The 15,339-nt window shown below is 44.0% G+C and overlaps 1 protein-coding gene across 2 annotated transcripts in view; it reads left to right on the forward strand.

Moving 5' to 3' along the window:
• The window catches only part of LOC138677478 (sodium/potassium-transporting ATPase subunit beta-2-like), a 31,266-nt gene that overhangs the window by 10,021 nt on the left and 5,906 nt on the right, over window positions 1-15,339 (forward strand). The window contains exons 3-6 of one of the 2 annotated variants that reach the window (XM_069767654.1): window positions 210-317; window positions 549-754; window positions 2,502-2,573; window positions 2,660-2,686. In XM_069767654.1, the coding sequence (XP_069623755.1) occupies window positions 210-317; window positions 549-754; window positions 2,502-2,573; window positions 2,660-2,686 (413 nt within the window). The remainder of the gene's footprint in view (window positions 1-209; window positions 318-548; window positions 755-2,501; window positions 2,574-2,659; window positions 2,687-15,339) is intronic. The other variant, XM_069767655.1, reaches the window with a different exon arrangement.

Raw genomic sequence — 15,339 nt, forward strand, 5'->3', positions numbered from 1 at the left:
GGCTGCACTGTGCATTATTAACCAGGAGCACTGGAACTACAGTAGGATGGATGCAATGACAAAGGCTAAATTGAGCCAGGAGCAGATCTGAAATGAGTTTTTGGCATAAACAATAAATATGAGACAGCATTGTGATTTTGAGAATAGCCCTTTAAGAACCTATCAGAAATGTCTCTTTCTATTATTTACTGCTCTCCTCTTTTCATCAGGGCTCATGATCCGCCCAAAGCTGGACACCCTGGAGGTAGTGTATAGTCTAACATCACAGAACAGCAGCTGGGAGAATTATAAGGAAAGCCTCCGGATCCTGCTGGAAGGTAAGAGGACAATTAGACCTTCCCATGGAAGTACAGAATCCTAGAATGTTAGAGTTGGAAGGGACCTCCAGGGTCATCCTGTCCAACCCCCAACTCAATGCAGACAAATGTCTGTGAGGTGGTAAATGTCTAAAGGTGAGACATTTGTCACCTCACCTACTTCCATGCCTCTTGGCTATGACCTCCCCATGAAATGGAAAATAATAAGATTCACTTTTCACTCTTGCAAAGACTATAACACTACCGTACAGGAGGAGAGAGGCATCAACTGCACCAGCGGGGTGTACAACAAGCAAGAAGACACTGGAGATGTGAGAAATTACCCAAAGAAAGCCTGCTGGTTTCTACGCCAAAAGCTGGAGAACTGTTCTGGTATTGATGACCCGACGTTTGGATATAAAGATGGCCAGCCATGTGTGCTCATAAAGATGAACAGGGTGAGCCTACATCATCACATCAATCATGCTCCTAATGTGTCCCGTCCTTTCCCTTCTCACCTGACCATACCTTCTCTCCATTCCCCTCCCCGCTGATCCACATGTCCTGTCTCGTCCCTGCTCCCACCGGTCCGCTCTTCCACCGGTCCACTCCTCCTTTCCCACCTGTCCCCACATCCCATCCATTTCGCTCCCAGCTGATATGCATGTCCTTTCTTGTCCTCGCCAGTACGCTCATCCACTCCTCCCTTACCGCTCTTCCTTTCCCAGCAGTCCACACGTCCTCTCCATTTCATTTCCAGTTGATCCACATGCCAAGTCTGGTCCCTTCCCCCCGCCAGTTTTCCTGTCCGCCCCGCCCCCCCCCCCCCCCCCACAAAGCAGTCAGCTCTTCTTCCAGACCGCTCTTCCTTTCCCACCTGTCTGCACATTCTCTCCATTTCACTCCTGGCTGATCCGCATGTCCTATCTCATATGTGCCCCCCATTGCTTCACTCGTTCCTCCCTGCACCAATCCACTCATTTTTCCTCTACTGTTCCACTCTTCCATGAGTCTGCTCTCCCTTCTTCCACCGGCCCACTCGTTCTTCTTCTGCCAGTCCGTTCTTTCCTCCTTCTTCTGCCGGTCCGCTCTTCCCTCCTTCTTCTGCCGGTCCGCTCTTCTCTCCTTCTTCTGCCGGTCCGCTCTTCCCTCCTTCTTCTGCCGGTCCGCTCTTCCCTCCTTCTTCTGCCGGTCCGCTCTTCTCTCCTTCTTCTGCCGGTCCGCTCTTCCCTCCTTCTTCTGCCGGTCCGCTCTTCCCTCCTTCTTCTGCCGGTCCGCTCTTCCCTCCTTCTTCTGCCGGTCCGCTCTTCCCTCCTTCTCCTGCTGGTCTGCTCTTCCCTCCTTCTTCTGCCGGTCTGCTCTTCCCTCCTTCTCCTGCTGATCCGCTCTTCCCTCCTTCTTCTGCCGGTCCGCTCTTCCCTCCTTCTTCTGCCGGTCCGCTCTTCTCTCCTTCTTCTGCCGGTCCGCTCTTCCCTCCTTCTTCTGCCGGTCTGCTCTTCCCTCCTTCTTCTGCCGGTCCGCTCTTCCCTCCTTCTTCTGCCGGTCCGCTCTTCCCTCCTTCTTCTGCCGGTCCGCTCTTCCCTCCTTCTCCTGCCGGTCCGCTCTTCTCTCCTTCTTCTGCCGGTCTGCTCTTCCCTCCTTCTTCTGCCGGTCTGCTCTTCCCTCCTTCTCCTGCCGGTCCGCTCTTCCCTCCTTCTCCTGCCGGTCCGCTCTTCCCTCCTTCTCCTGCCGGTCCGCTCTTCCCTCCTTCTCCTGCCGGTCCACTCTTCCCTCCTTCTCCTGCCGGTCCGCTCTTCCCTCCTTCTCCTGCCGGTCCGCTCTTCCCTCGTCCACAGGGCCACTTCTGATCCTTAGTAGTGATAGCAAGTGTACTTGTTGCTCAGGTTTCCCTAGCACGCTCGGGTGGTCTCCGAGTATTTGTTAGTGCTCAGACATTTAGTTTTTCTCGTCTCAGCTGCATGATGTACAGCTGCTAGACATGCTGAATACATGTGAGGAATGCCTGTTTGTTAGGAAATTCCCACATGTATTCAGGCTGTCCAGCAGCCGTAAATCATGCAGCTGAGGCAACGAAAGCTCAGAGCACTAACAAGAGCACTAACAAATACTCGGAGATCACCCGAGCGTGCTCTTGGGGAAAACCTGAGCTCGCTCATTACTCATCCTTAGTACTTCATGATGGTAATTTCCCATGTCTTTCTGCAGGTAATGCATTTCTTGCCAGAACCAATTCCGGAGATATCTCTGACTTCTATCACCGTGAACTGTTCCGGGAAGGTGAGTGCACGAACGTCTGAGGTAGACGCTCACATTCTGTCTCTTCTCTCTGAAGTCTCAGTCTCTTTTCTGTTTATTGTCTTCAGAAGCTTAAAAGTGCAGTAAATGAGACGGTAAGAAGCAGAACATGTAGGAGTCCCCATATAGATGAGTTCCTATAGATGAGTCTCATGGTGGTTGGATGACAATACTTCATTCATCCCCACATAAGATGACTCCCCTTTACATCCCCTCGAAATGCCACACAAACCCAAAGTGAGATCTGCTGCTTGCATTCTACTCGTAGCTAAGCTTCTGCAGAAGGAATTGTGACATGCATGTGTCCCTTATATAATGTATACGTGTTGTCATGTATGTGTCATTATATAATGTGGAGGTGTGTGGTATTATATAAGGAGTTGTGATATCTATGTCATGATATAATGTGTAGGTGCTGGTGTGTGTGATATAATGTGTAGATGCTGGTGTGTATGTTATAATGTGTAGATGCTGGTGTGTATGATATAATGTATAAGTGACAGGTGTGTATGATAATGTATAGGTGGTGGTGTGTATGATATAATGTATAGGTGCTGGTGTGTGTGATATAATGTATAGGTGCTGGTGTGTATGATATAATGTATAAGTGACAGGTGTGTATGATAATGTATAGGTGGTGGTGTGTGTGATATAATGTATAGGTGCTGGTGTGTGATATAATATATAGGTGCTGGTGTGTATGATATAATGTGTAGATGCTGGTGTGTGTGATATAATGTATAGGTGCTGGTGTGTATGATATAATGTGTAGGTGCTGGTGTGTGTGATAATGTATAGGTGCTGGTGTGTGTGATAATGTATAGGTGCTGGTGTGTGTGATATAATGTATAGGTGTTGGTGTGTGTGATATAATGTATAGGTGCTGGTGTGTATGATATAATGTGTAGATGCTGGTGTGTGTGATATAATGTATAGGTGTTGGTGTGTGTGATATAATGTATAGGTGCTGGTGTGTGATATAATATATAGGTGCTGGTGTGTATGATATAATGTGTAGATGCTGGTGTGTGTGATATAATGTATAGGTGCTGGTGTGTATGATATAATGTGTAGGTGCTGGTGTGTATGATATAATATATAGGTGCTGGTGTGTGTGATATAATGTGTAGGTGCTGGTGTGTGTGATATAATGTATAGGTGCTGGTGTGTGTGATATAATGTATAGGTGACAGGTGTGTATGATATAATGTGTAGATGCTGGTGTGTGTGATATAATGTATAGGTGCTGGTGTGTATGATATAATGTGTAGGTGCTGGTGTGTGATATAATATATAGGTGCTGGTGTGTATGATATAATGTGTAGATGCTGGTGTGTGTGATATAATGTATAGGTGCTGGTGTGTATGATATAATGTATAGGTGCTGGTGTGTGATATAATATATAGGTGCTGGTGTGTATGATATAATGTGTAGATGCTGGTGTGTGTGATATAATGTATAGGTGCTGGTGTGTATGATATAATGTATAGGTGCTGGTGTGTATGATATAATGTGTAGGTGCTGGTGTGTATGATATAATATATAGGTGCTGCTGTGTGTGATATAATGTGTAGGTGCTGGTGTGTGTGATATAATGTATAGGTGCTGGTGTGTGTGATATAATGTATAGGTGACAGGTGTGTATGATATAATGTGTAGATGCTGGTGTGTATGATATAATGTATAGGTGCTGGTGTGTGTGATATAATGTATAGGTGCTGGTGTGTGATATAATGTGTAGGTGCTGGTGTGTATGATATAATGTATAGGTGGTGGTGTGTATGATATAATGTGTAGGTGCTGGTGTGTATGATATAATGTGTAGATGCTGGTGTGTATGATATAATGTGCAGATGCTGGTGTGTATGATATAATGTGTAGATGCTGGTGTGTATGATATAATGTGTAGATGCTGGTGTGTATGATATAATGTATAGGTGCTGGTGTGTGTGATATAATGTATAGGTGCTGGTGTGTGATATAATGTGTAGGTGCTGGTGTGTATGATATAATGTATAGGTGGTGGTGTGTATGATATAATGTGTAGGTGCTGGTGTGTATGATATAATGTGTAGATGCTGGTGTGTATGATATAATGTGCAGATGCTGGTGTGTATGATATAATGTGCAGATGCTGGTGTGTATGATATAATGTGCAGATGCTGGTGTGTGTGATATAATGTGTAGGTGCTGGTGTGTGATATAATGTGGAGGTGCTGGTGTGTATGATATAATGTATAGGTGTTGGTGTGTGTGTGTGATATAATGTGTAGATGCTGGTGTGTGTGATATAATATATAGGTGTTGGTGTGTGTGATATAATGTGTAGATGCTGGTGTGTGTGATATAATGTATAGGTGTTGGTGTGTATGATATAATGTGTAGATGCTGGTGTGTGTGATATAATGTGGAGGTGCTGGTGTGTGTGATAATGTATAAGTGACAGGTGTGTATGATAATGTATAGGTGCTGGTGTGTGTGATATAATGTATAGGTGTTGGTGTGTATGATATAATATGTAGATGCTGGTGTGTGTGATATAATGTATAGGTGTTGGTGTGTATGATATAATGTGTAGGTGTTGGTGTGTGTGATATAATGTATAGGTGTTGGTGTGTGTGATATAATGTGTAGGTGCTGGTGTGTGTGATATAATGTGTAGGTGTTGGTGTGTGTGATATAATGTATAGGTGTTGGTGTGTGTGATATAATGTGTAGATGCTGGTGTGTATGATATAATGTATAGGTGTTGGTGTGTGTGTGATATAATGTGTAGGTGCTGGTGTGTGTGATATAATGTATAGGTGTTGGTGTGTGTGATAATGTATAAGTGACAGGTGTGTATGATAATGTGTAGGTGCTGGTGTGTATGATATAATGTGTAGATGCTGGTGTGTGTGATATAATATATAGGTGCTGGTGTGTGTGATATAATGTGTAGATGCTGGTGTGTGTGATATAATGTGTAGATGCTGGTGTGTATGATATAATGTGTAGATGCTGGTGTGTGTGATATAATGTATAGGTGTTGGTGTGTATGATATAATGTGTAGATGCTGGTGTGTGTGATATAATATATAGGTGCTGGTGTGTGTGATATAATGTGTAGATGCTGGTGTGTGTGATATAATGTGTAGATGCTGGTGTGTGTGATATAATGTGGAGGTGCTGGTGTGTGTGATAATGTATAAGTGACAGGTGTGTATGATAATGTATAGGTGCTGGTGTGTGTGATAATGTATAAGTGACAGGTGTGTATGATAATGTATAGGTGCTGGTGTGTGTGATATAATGTATAGGTGTTGGTGTGTATGATATAATATGTAGATGCTGGTGTGTGTGATATAATATATAGGTGTTGGTGTGTGTGATATAATGTATAGGTGTTGGTGTGTGTGATATAATGTGTAGATGCTGGTGTGTGTGATATAATGTATAGGTGTTGGTGTGTATGATATAATGTGTAGATGCTGGTGTGTGTGATATAATGTATAGGTGTTGGTGTGTGTGATATAATGTGTAGATGCTGGTGTGTGTGATATAATGTGTAGATGCTGGTGTGTGTGATATAATGTGTAGGTGTTGGTGTGTGTGATATAATGTATAGGTGTTGGTGTGTGTGATATAATGTGTAGATGCTGGTGTGTGTGATATAATGTATAGGTGTTGGTGTGTGTGATATAATGTGTAGATGCTGGTGTGTGTGATATAATGTGTAGGTGTTGGTGTGTGTGATATAATGTGTAGGTGTTGGTGTGTGTGATATAATGTATAGGTGTTGGTGTGTGTGATATAATGTGTAGATGCTGGTGTGTGTGATATAATGTGTAGATGCTGGTGTGTGTGATATAATGTGTAGGTGTTGGTGTGTGTGATATAATGTATAGGTGTTGGTGTGTGTGATATAATGTGTAGATGCTGGTGTGTGTGATATAATGTATAGGTGTTGGTGTGTGTGATATAATGTGTAGATGCTGGTGTGTGTGATATAATGTGTAGATGCTGGTGTGTGTGATATAATGTGTAGGTGTTGGTGTGTGTGATATAATGTATAGGTGTTGGTGTGTGTGATATAATGTGGAGGTGCTGGTGTGTGTGATAATGTATAAGTGACAGGTGTGTATGATAATGTGTAGGTGCAGGTGTGTATGATATAATGTGTAGATGACAAGTCTGTATGATACACACATGGTCAAAATTGTTGACAGAAAATCCCACAATGGTCTCAGAAATAACTTGAATCTGACAAAAGTAATAATAAATAAAAGATCTATGAAAATGAACAAATGAAAGTCAGACATTGCTTTTCCACCATGCTTCCACAGAATTAAAAAAATAAAACTCATGAAATCGGCCTGGACAGAAATGACGGTACCCCTGAAAATGTGACAAAAGGGACATGAAAAAATCACGGTGTGTCCACTAACTATCATCACAGGGGTCTACAATCCTGGAGTCAGTGCGTGGCCGGTATATAGGGCTACAGATATCACTGTGCTGTGTGGTGACATGTTAGATCGCGGTGTGTCCACTCATCACAGGGGTCTACAATCCTGGAGTCAGTGTGTGGCCGGTATATAGGGCTACAGATATCACTGTGCTGTGTGGTGACATGTTAGATCGCGGTGTGTCCACTCATTACAGGGGTCTACAATCCTGGAGTCAGTGTGTGGCCGGTATATAGGGCTACAGATATCACTGTGCTGTGTGGTGACATGTTAGATCGCGGTGTGTCCACTCATTACAGGGGTCTACAATCCTGGAGTCAGTGCGTGGCCGGTATATAGGGCTACAGATATCACTGTGCTGTGTGATGACATGTTAGATCGCGGTGTGTCCACTCATTACAGGGGTCTACAATCCTGGAGTCAGTGTGTGCCGGTATATAGGGCTACAGATATCACTGTGCTGTGTGGTGACATGTTAGATCACGGTGTGTCCCCTCATCACAGGGGTCTACAATCCTGGAGTCAGTGCGTGGCCGGTATATAGGGCTACAGATATCACTGTGCTGTGTGGTGACATGTTAGATCACGGTGTGTCCACTCATCACAGGGGTCTACAATCCTGGAGTCAGTGTGTGGCCGGTATATAGGGCTACAGATATCACTGTGCTGTGTGGTGACATGTTAGATCGCGGTGTGTCCCCTCATCACAGGGGTCTACAATCCTGGAGTCAGGGCGTGGCCGGTATATAGGGCTACAGATATCACTGTGCTGTGTGGTGACATGTTAGATCACGGTGTGTCCCCTCATCACAGGGGTCTACAATCCTGGAGTCAGTGCGTGGCCGGTATATAGGGCTACAGATATCACTGTGCTGTGTGGTGACATGTTAGATCGCGGTGTGTCCACTCATCACAGGGGTCTACAATCCTGGAGTCAGTACGTGGCCGGTATATAGGGCTACAGATATCACTGTGCTGTGTGGTGACATGTTAGATCGCGGTGTGTCCACTCATCACAGGGGTCTACAATCCTGGAGTCAGTGCGTGGCCGGTATATAGGGCTACAGATATCACTGTGCTGTGTGGTGACATGTTAGATCGCGGTGTGTCCCCTCATCACAGGGGTCTACAATCCTGGAGTCAGTGCGTGGCCGGTATATAGGACTACAGATATCACTGTGCTGTGTGGTGACATGTTAGATCGCGGTGTGTCCCCTCATCACAGGGGTCTACAATCCTGGAGTCAGTGCGTGGCCGGTATATAGGGCTACAGATATCACTGTGCTGTGTGGTGACATGTTAGATCGCGGTGTGTCCCCTCATCACAGGGGTCTACAATCCTGGAGTCAGTGCGTGGCCGGTATATAGGGCTACATATATCACTGTGCAGTGTGGTGACATGTTAGATCGCGGTGTGTCCCCTCATCACAGGGGTCTACAATCCTGGAGTCAGTGCGTGGCCGGTATATAGGGCTACAGATATCACTGTGCTGTGTGGTGACATGTTAGATCACGGTGTGTCCGCTCATCACAGGGGTCTACAATCCTGGAGTCAGTGCGTGGCCGGTATATAGGGCTACAGATATCACCGTGCTGTGTGGTGACATGTTAGATCGCGGTGTGTCCCCTCATCACAGGGGTCTACAATCCTGGAGTCAGTGCGTGGCCGGTATATAGGGCTACAGATATCACTGTGCTGTGTGGTGACATGTTAGATCACGGTGTGTCCGCTCATCACAGGGGTCTACAATCCTGGAGTCAGTGCGTGGCCGGTATATAGGGCTACAGATATCACCGTGCTGTGTGGTGACATGTTAGATCGCGGTGTGTCCCCTCATCACAGGGGTCTACAATCCTGGAGTCAGTGTGTGGCCGGTATATAGGGCTACAGATATCACTGTGCTGTGTGGTGACATGGTTGTATCACACCCAACATGGACCAGAGGAAGCGAAGGAAAGAGTTGTCTCAGGAGATTAGAAAGAACATTATAGACAAACATGTTACAGGTAAAGGTTATAAGACATCTCCAAGCAGCTTGATATTCCTGTGACTACAGCTGCACATGTTATCCAGAAATGTAAGATCCATGGACTGTAGCCGACCTCCCTGGATGTGGCCGCAGGAGGAACATTGGTGACAAATCAAAGAGACGGATAATACGCATGGTAGCAAAAGAGCCAGAAAAACTTCTACACAGATTAAAGGTGAACTTCAAGCTCCAGGAACATCAGTGTCAGGTCGCACCATCCATCGTTATAGGAGCTGTTGAGTCCTTTTCCGTCCCTGGCTTCCTGGATGTAGGGATCCAAGTAAATGACACGCAGCACAAAGGTTGTGTGGTCATAAACAGGGGTAGCCCCGGAGCACGCCTGCCTCACTGGGTGCTGTCCTTTCTTTATATAGTAAAAAGTTAGGCATTTACAGACATGCGCACATATTTCACAATCTCTTACAAAACAAGTCTATACTAGTGAAATGTTACAATATCTGGTATGTGGGTGAAGGACTATGATAACAAGAAGGAATGCGCGCGTGATTACTTCCATAAAAGGAAATGTCAAGTTTGCTGTTTAGAAGCAGATTTCTCAGGAGGAAGACAAGATGGATTCTTTGGTTCAGTCTGGTCTCCACAATTCCCCCCTTTGACATATTCTTTTATAATCTATCATAAATTCTTGCATGAAGTCTGTGCATTCTCTTCTTTATACGGCAGTATACTAAAACATTACAAATTCAAGCATAAAAAAATGACAAGGATTAATATGACGATCGGATAACATATAAAAAACTTTATATTCTCGTATCAATTACACAAAATTTATTTGTGCATACCGAGATACCCTTGAGTACAACCTTGAACAATACATATATAATTACCATAACAATAACTATATGTATTAGGCTTTGCATAATTCCGGTAACCCACCCACCGATCCCTCTGAACCAATTGGCCGGGTTAAGAAAAGAAAAGGTATCTGACCACCAGCTATCCTTATTTTGGTCATTGTCTTTGTCATACTGATCCCTGAGTCGTTGTACGTCTTTTAATTTAAATCTCATACTCATAGTACTATTAGGGTCTATATAATGACAGCAGGTGGGTCCGATGATTTGACACATACCCCCTTGTGAGGCAGTTAGGTAATCCAATACCATGGTATGTTGGTTAGTGACTATTATAAGCTGATTCTGTACAGCTATACTGGTATTTAATATGTCCAATATGTCCCAAATCTGATCATCTAGATAATCCGTGGCTCTAACTAATTTATCCCACATTTGTGTTAACATAGGATAAATAAAAATGGTACTAGCAATTTTGTTGGGAATTCCCATTTGTACTATATGTGGCCTCCCCGAGGGACGTGGTGAGTTATCTGCAGCTCTTTTATACAGTGTGTGCTTGGGCACGGCTTACATATTCACTTGTTTATTTGAAATTATGAAAGTAGCCGGGGTTAGGCGTCCCAATGTACAAGTACCCTTTATACCTACGGGAAGCCATTTATATGCTCCTTCTCCGCATATCCAAAATGTACCCTCAGGCAGATCCCACAAAGCTGAGTGCTGCAATACCAATCTGTGAGCCAAGTCCACAAATCTAGATACATTCTGAAGCATACACCAAGAGGGTTTTTGTCCCAAGGGGCTACAGTACCCGGCTGCGGGATTCCCACATACATGCATTCCGTTGACATACTCATTGGATTCATTACAAACCAGGTTCCCTGGCTTGCTTGTACAACTGTCTGCATCACCTTGGGGGAACAACTCAGAATGTTCCCATTTTCTATTATGTATGTATCTTTCCAATACTGTAGGTTTGAAAGCATCAGAGGAAGGGGTGGTTGTACTGAAACTGAGCTGTAGATTTTCAGTGGGGACCTGTCCTAACTCAGTTAATCCAGTCTTATTCCTAGGTACCCAGGCCCCACCCTTATAGGCCAAATATTGTAGATGTGTACTACTTCCTGAGAGATTACCTTGCCACCAAGGAAATTCTACCCATCCCACAATTGGTATAGCGATTGTAGTATTCCATAGTCTAGTGTTGCCAGATTGGTTGTTGGCCAGGTTGTCTGAACAATTAGGCCAAGCGAATATCTCTTCAGCTGACACGGGAACTGCTAGAAAAGGTATACTTGTGGCTGATACTGGTGAATGGGTACAGATCCAACAATCTGCCAGGGGTTGCGTATTATTTAACAAGTCATGCACTAATTTTCTATGATGTTGCACGAATCTATTGTTAAAAGGGGCTAGAGAATTCAGTCTTTCCCATGCCTCCGTTGAGGTTAACATTATTAACATCAATATCATGAGTCTTATACTGCTTTTTTGCAATGACTTGCGTGTATCCATGATGCCTTTCCTTCAAGCTTGACTGATGTAGGTGTTGTCAATAGGACTTGGAAGGGTCCGTCAAATCTTGGTTCAAGAGCCTTTCTGGTGTGTCTTTTTACATAGACTTGATCACCTGGTTCCAACTTGTGACTTCCTTCAGTGTTGTCAGGATCTGGAAGGGAAGCAAAAACTTGTGCATGCACCTTAGTTAATTGTTTCTGAAGATTTTGCACATAAGAAGTCAATGACTCAATATTTAACACAAGTTGCTGTGGAAAATAACATCCTAAATTGGCAGTCCTGCCAAACAAAATTTCATATGGAGACCGTTTAGTCTTACCCCTTGGGGTATTGCGTATTGAGTAAAGGGCCAGTGGAAGGCATTCTGTCCAAGGCTTTCCTGTTTCAGCCATGGCTTTCTGTATTTTTAATTTTAAAGTTCCATTCATGCGTTCCACCTTACCAGAACTTTGAGGATGATACGGAGTGTGTAACTGACTTTCAACACCCAACATTTTCAGTACATTTTGAAATATTTCTCCAGTGAAATGAGTACCCCTATCTGACTCGATCACTTCAGGGAGACCATAACGGGGCACCAGTTCGGCAACTAGCTTTACAGCAGTGTTTTTAGCTGAAGCCTTTCGAACTGGATAGGCCTCTGGCCACCCCGAGAACATGTCCACACACACCAACACATACTCATACCCATTACTCTTTGGCAGCTGGATAAAGTCTATCTGCAACCGTTGAAACGGGTAGAGAGGTCGGACATGGTGCTTCATAGGGGTCTTTGCTGTCTGTCCGGGATTATGTGTCAGGCATATAGCGCATGTAGCACAATAGTCTCTTGCGTAATTGCCAAAACCTGGAGCCAACCAGACTTGCTTTGCCAGTAGTGTCATTGCATTTGCAGACACATGCGTAGGGTGGTGCAATCCACCAACTACAATCGGGTACCAGGCTCTAGGTAGACATATTAGTCCATCTTTCTTCCAAATTCCCGCTTGTTCTTCTGCCCCTTCCTTTTTCCACCTGTCCCTCTCCTCTTCTCCTGCATCTTCCTGTGCTTGTCTCAGTCTATCTTCAGTATTTTCTGTGAGGTTTACAGTATGGACCTGTTGTAAGGGTTTGACTGCTGCTGCTTTGGCTGCTTTATCAGCCCTATCATTTCCCCTAGATTCCCTAGTGTCGAGTCTCACATGTGCAGCTACCTTGATTACTGCTACTTCTTTTGTTTCTTGTGCAGCCTCTAAGATCTGTTTGATCAGAGAAGCATGTTTTACAGGTTGTCCTGACGCTGTCATGTAACCTCTAGCTCTCCAGATTACTCCAAAATCAAACACAATACCATGTGCATACCTAGAATCAGTGTATATATTAGCTGTCTGATTCTCAGCTATTTTTAGAGCTTCAATCAATGCTGTTAGTTCTGCTTCTTGTGCAGATTGTTTCGGTGGAAGCGGTTCTGCTTTGAGAGTTTCAGATTCTGACACAACTGCATACCCTGTATGGAAGTTACCTGTGTCATCTGCAAACCTACTACCATCTATAAACAGCTCTAAATCTGGATTTTGAAGTGGTGTTTCGGATACATTGGGTAAGCCTACCGTTTCTTGTAAAATGAGCTCTGTACAATCATGTGTGTCTGTAGGGAAAAAATTTGCGTATGGGTCAGTGTCCTTATTCCCCCCTTCAGACTCGAGGGGTAGCAGTGTAGCTAAATTGAGAGTCTGAAGCCTTGCAAATGTGATAGTAGAGGGGAGCAGCAAAGAACACTGCAGCCGCAAATGTCTGGCCATGGAGATGTGTTTTGGTTGGACCTGGTTTAATATCCCATAAACATCATGTGTAGTTTGAACTGTGAGTGGATGCTCTAGGACAATTTCTGATGCTTTGTCCAACAATAGTGAGACAGCAACAACTACACGTACACAGGTTGGTGCTGCTCTAGCTACGGGATCTAACCTTGCTGAAAGATATGCAATTGGTCTTTGTTTCCCTGCATGCTTCTGGGTAAGAACTCCTGTAGCATGGGAATCAACTTCTGCAGCCATAAGCTGAAATGGTTTGGTGTAGTCTGGTAGCCCTAACGCTGGAGCTGAAACAAGGGCATCTTTTAATTGTTGGAACGAAATCTGACCTTCTTTTGTCAACATGTAAGGTTCACTTTTTACACAGTCATACAGTGGTTGCATTAGTTGACTGGCATGTATAATCCATTGTCTACAATGAGACACTATTCCTAAAAATGCTCGTAGCTGTTTATGATTTCTAGGCTCATTCATCTGTCTTATTGCTTCAGTTCTTTGAGGTGTAAGATGCTTTTTACCTTGAGAAATGCAATGACCTAAAAAGACCACTTTGGTCTGAGAAACTTGTAGCTTTTGTCTATTCACTTTACACCCTTCTTTTTCTAGAAAACATAGTAAACTCACAGTGGACCTTTCTGCAGTTTCTAGATCTGGGCAGCAAAGTAGTAGGTCATCCACATACTGCAAAATTACTACCTGTGGTTCGGGTTCAAACCTCTGGAGGACTGTTTGTAGGGCATTTGAATAAAGAGTAGGGGAGTGTATCATTCCCTGTGGAAGGCGTGTCCACGCCAACTGTTTGCCCTTAAATGTAAATGCAAACAAATGCCAACTGTCTTGGTGTAAAGGAACCGAGAAAAATGCATTTGAAAGATCTATTACAGTAAACACTTGAGAACTGGCTGGTATCTGTGATAGTAACGTATGAGGATTGGGTACAACTGGGGTGATTGGATCTAGAACTTTGTTTATTTCTCTTAGATCATGTACCATACGATATTTGGGCATAGAACCCTTATCAAGAGTTCTCTTCTTGACTGGATACAGAGGAGTGTTAGCAGGTGATTGTATCTCTACCAAAACCCCTTTCTCTCTATATCCCTCTATCTGTTTTGTAATCGCTAGTTCCTGCTGGGCACTCACAGGGTATTGTCTGAGCTGTGGGAGAACTGTTCCTGGTTGCACAGATAGTTTTACAGGAGAGATATGCAATAGTCTCACATCGGTGTCACCCTGTGCCCACAGTGTTTCTGGGACCATTGAGAGGTCTAGATCTGTGGTGTACTCTTTTTCTTCAGTATAATCCTCAAAAGCCTGAATTCTGACATATTGTTCTAATGTTTCTGCATCATCAGGGATAGTCAGCATGACTGTGCCATCTTCCCTAAAATTGATGTTAGCTTCTAATTTCTTCAAGACATCAGTTCCCAACAAACATGTTGGGGCACCTCTGGCATACAAAAATCTGGATGCAAAACATTTAGGTCCTAATGAGACCTCTAGGGGCACAGTATATTGCAGTGTTCGAATTACCCCATCATAACCCTCAGCAAAAGTTGTTTGTTCTGAAATATCTTCCGGATTCGGAAGAAAATCTTGATTCAAAATTGAGGAAGTTGCACCTGTATCTATCAAAAATGGAATCTCTCTTCCCCCCCACATTCACCTGTATTATAGGTCTTCTAGCTGGTAGGGAAGTTTGTAACACATTGAGTCAATCTGAGTCTGGTATGGGACCATCCACTATGGATGTCTGTTGGGTGTCTGAGGGCTTATTCTTTGGTACAAATTTTCCTGATTTTATGTCTGCCTGCTTCTTTCTACATTCTCTCTGGAAATGTCCTGGTTTCTTGCAGTAATGACAGGGAAAATTATGTCTTGCCCTTCCACCTGTTGTGTTTGCTTGCGCTATTCTGACAGGTTTTTTCTTTTCTCTTAAATCCATAGTAATGCCCATACATCTTTGTTTCACTATCTGTGGTTGTTCTAGAGTTCTCCAATCTGGCGTAGCTGACTTGAATCTTTCCTTAATGCCTGGTTCAAGTCCCTCAATCAATTGTTTAGTATAGAGCCGGAGGACTCCTGGATCAGCAATATTTAATCCCTCATCCCTAAAGCTATCTTCCAGCTCCCGGGAATA

This window comes from Ranitomeya imitator, chromosome 4, assembly GCF_032444005.1.
Source record: "Ranitomeya imitator isolate aRanImi1 chromosome 4, aRanImi1.pri, whole genome shotgun sequence".
Classification (NCBI taxonomy): Eukaryota; Metazoa; Chordata; class Amphibia; order Anura; family Dendrobatidae; genus Ranitomeya; species Ranitomeya imitator.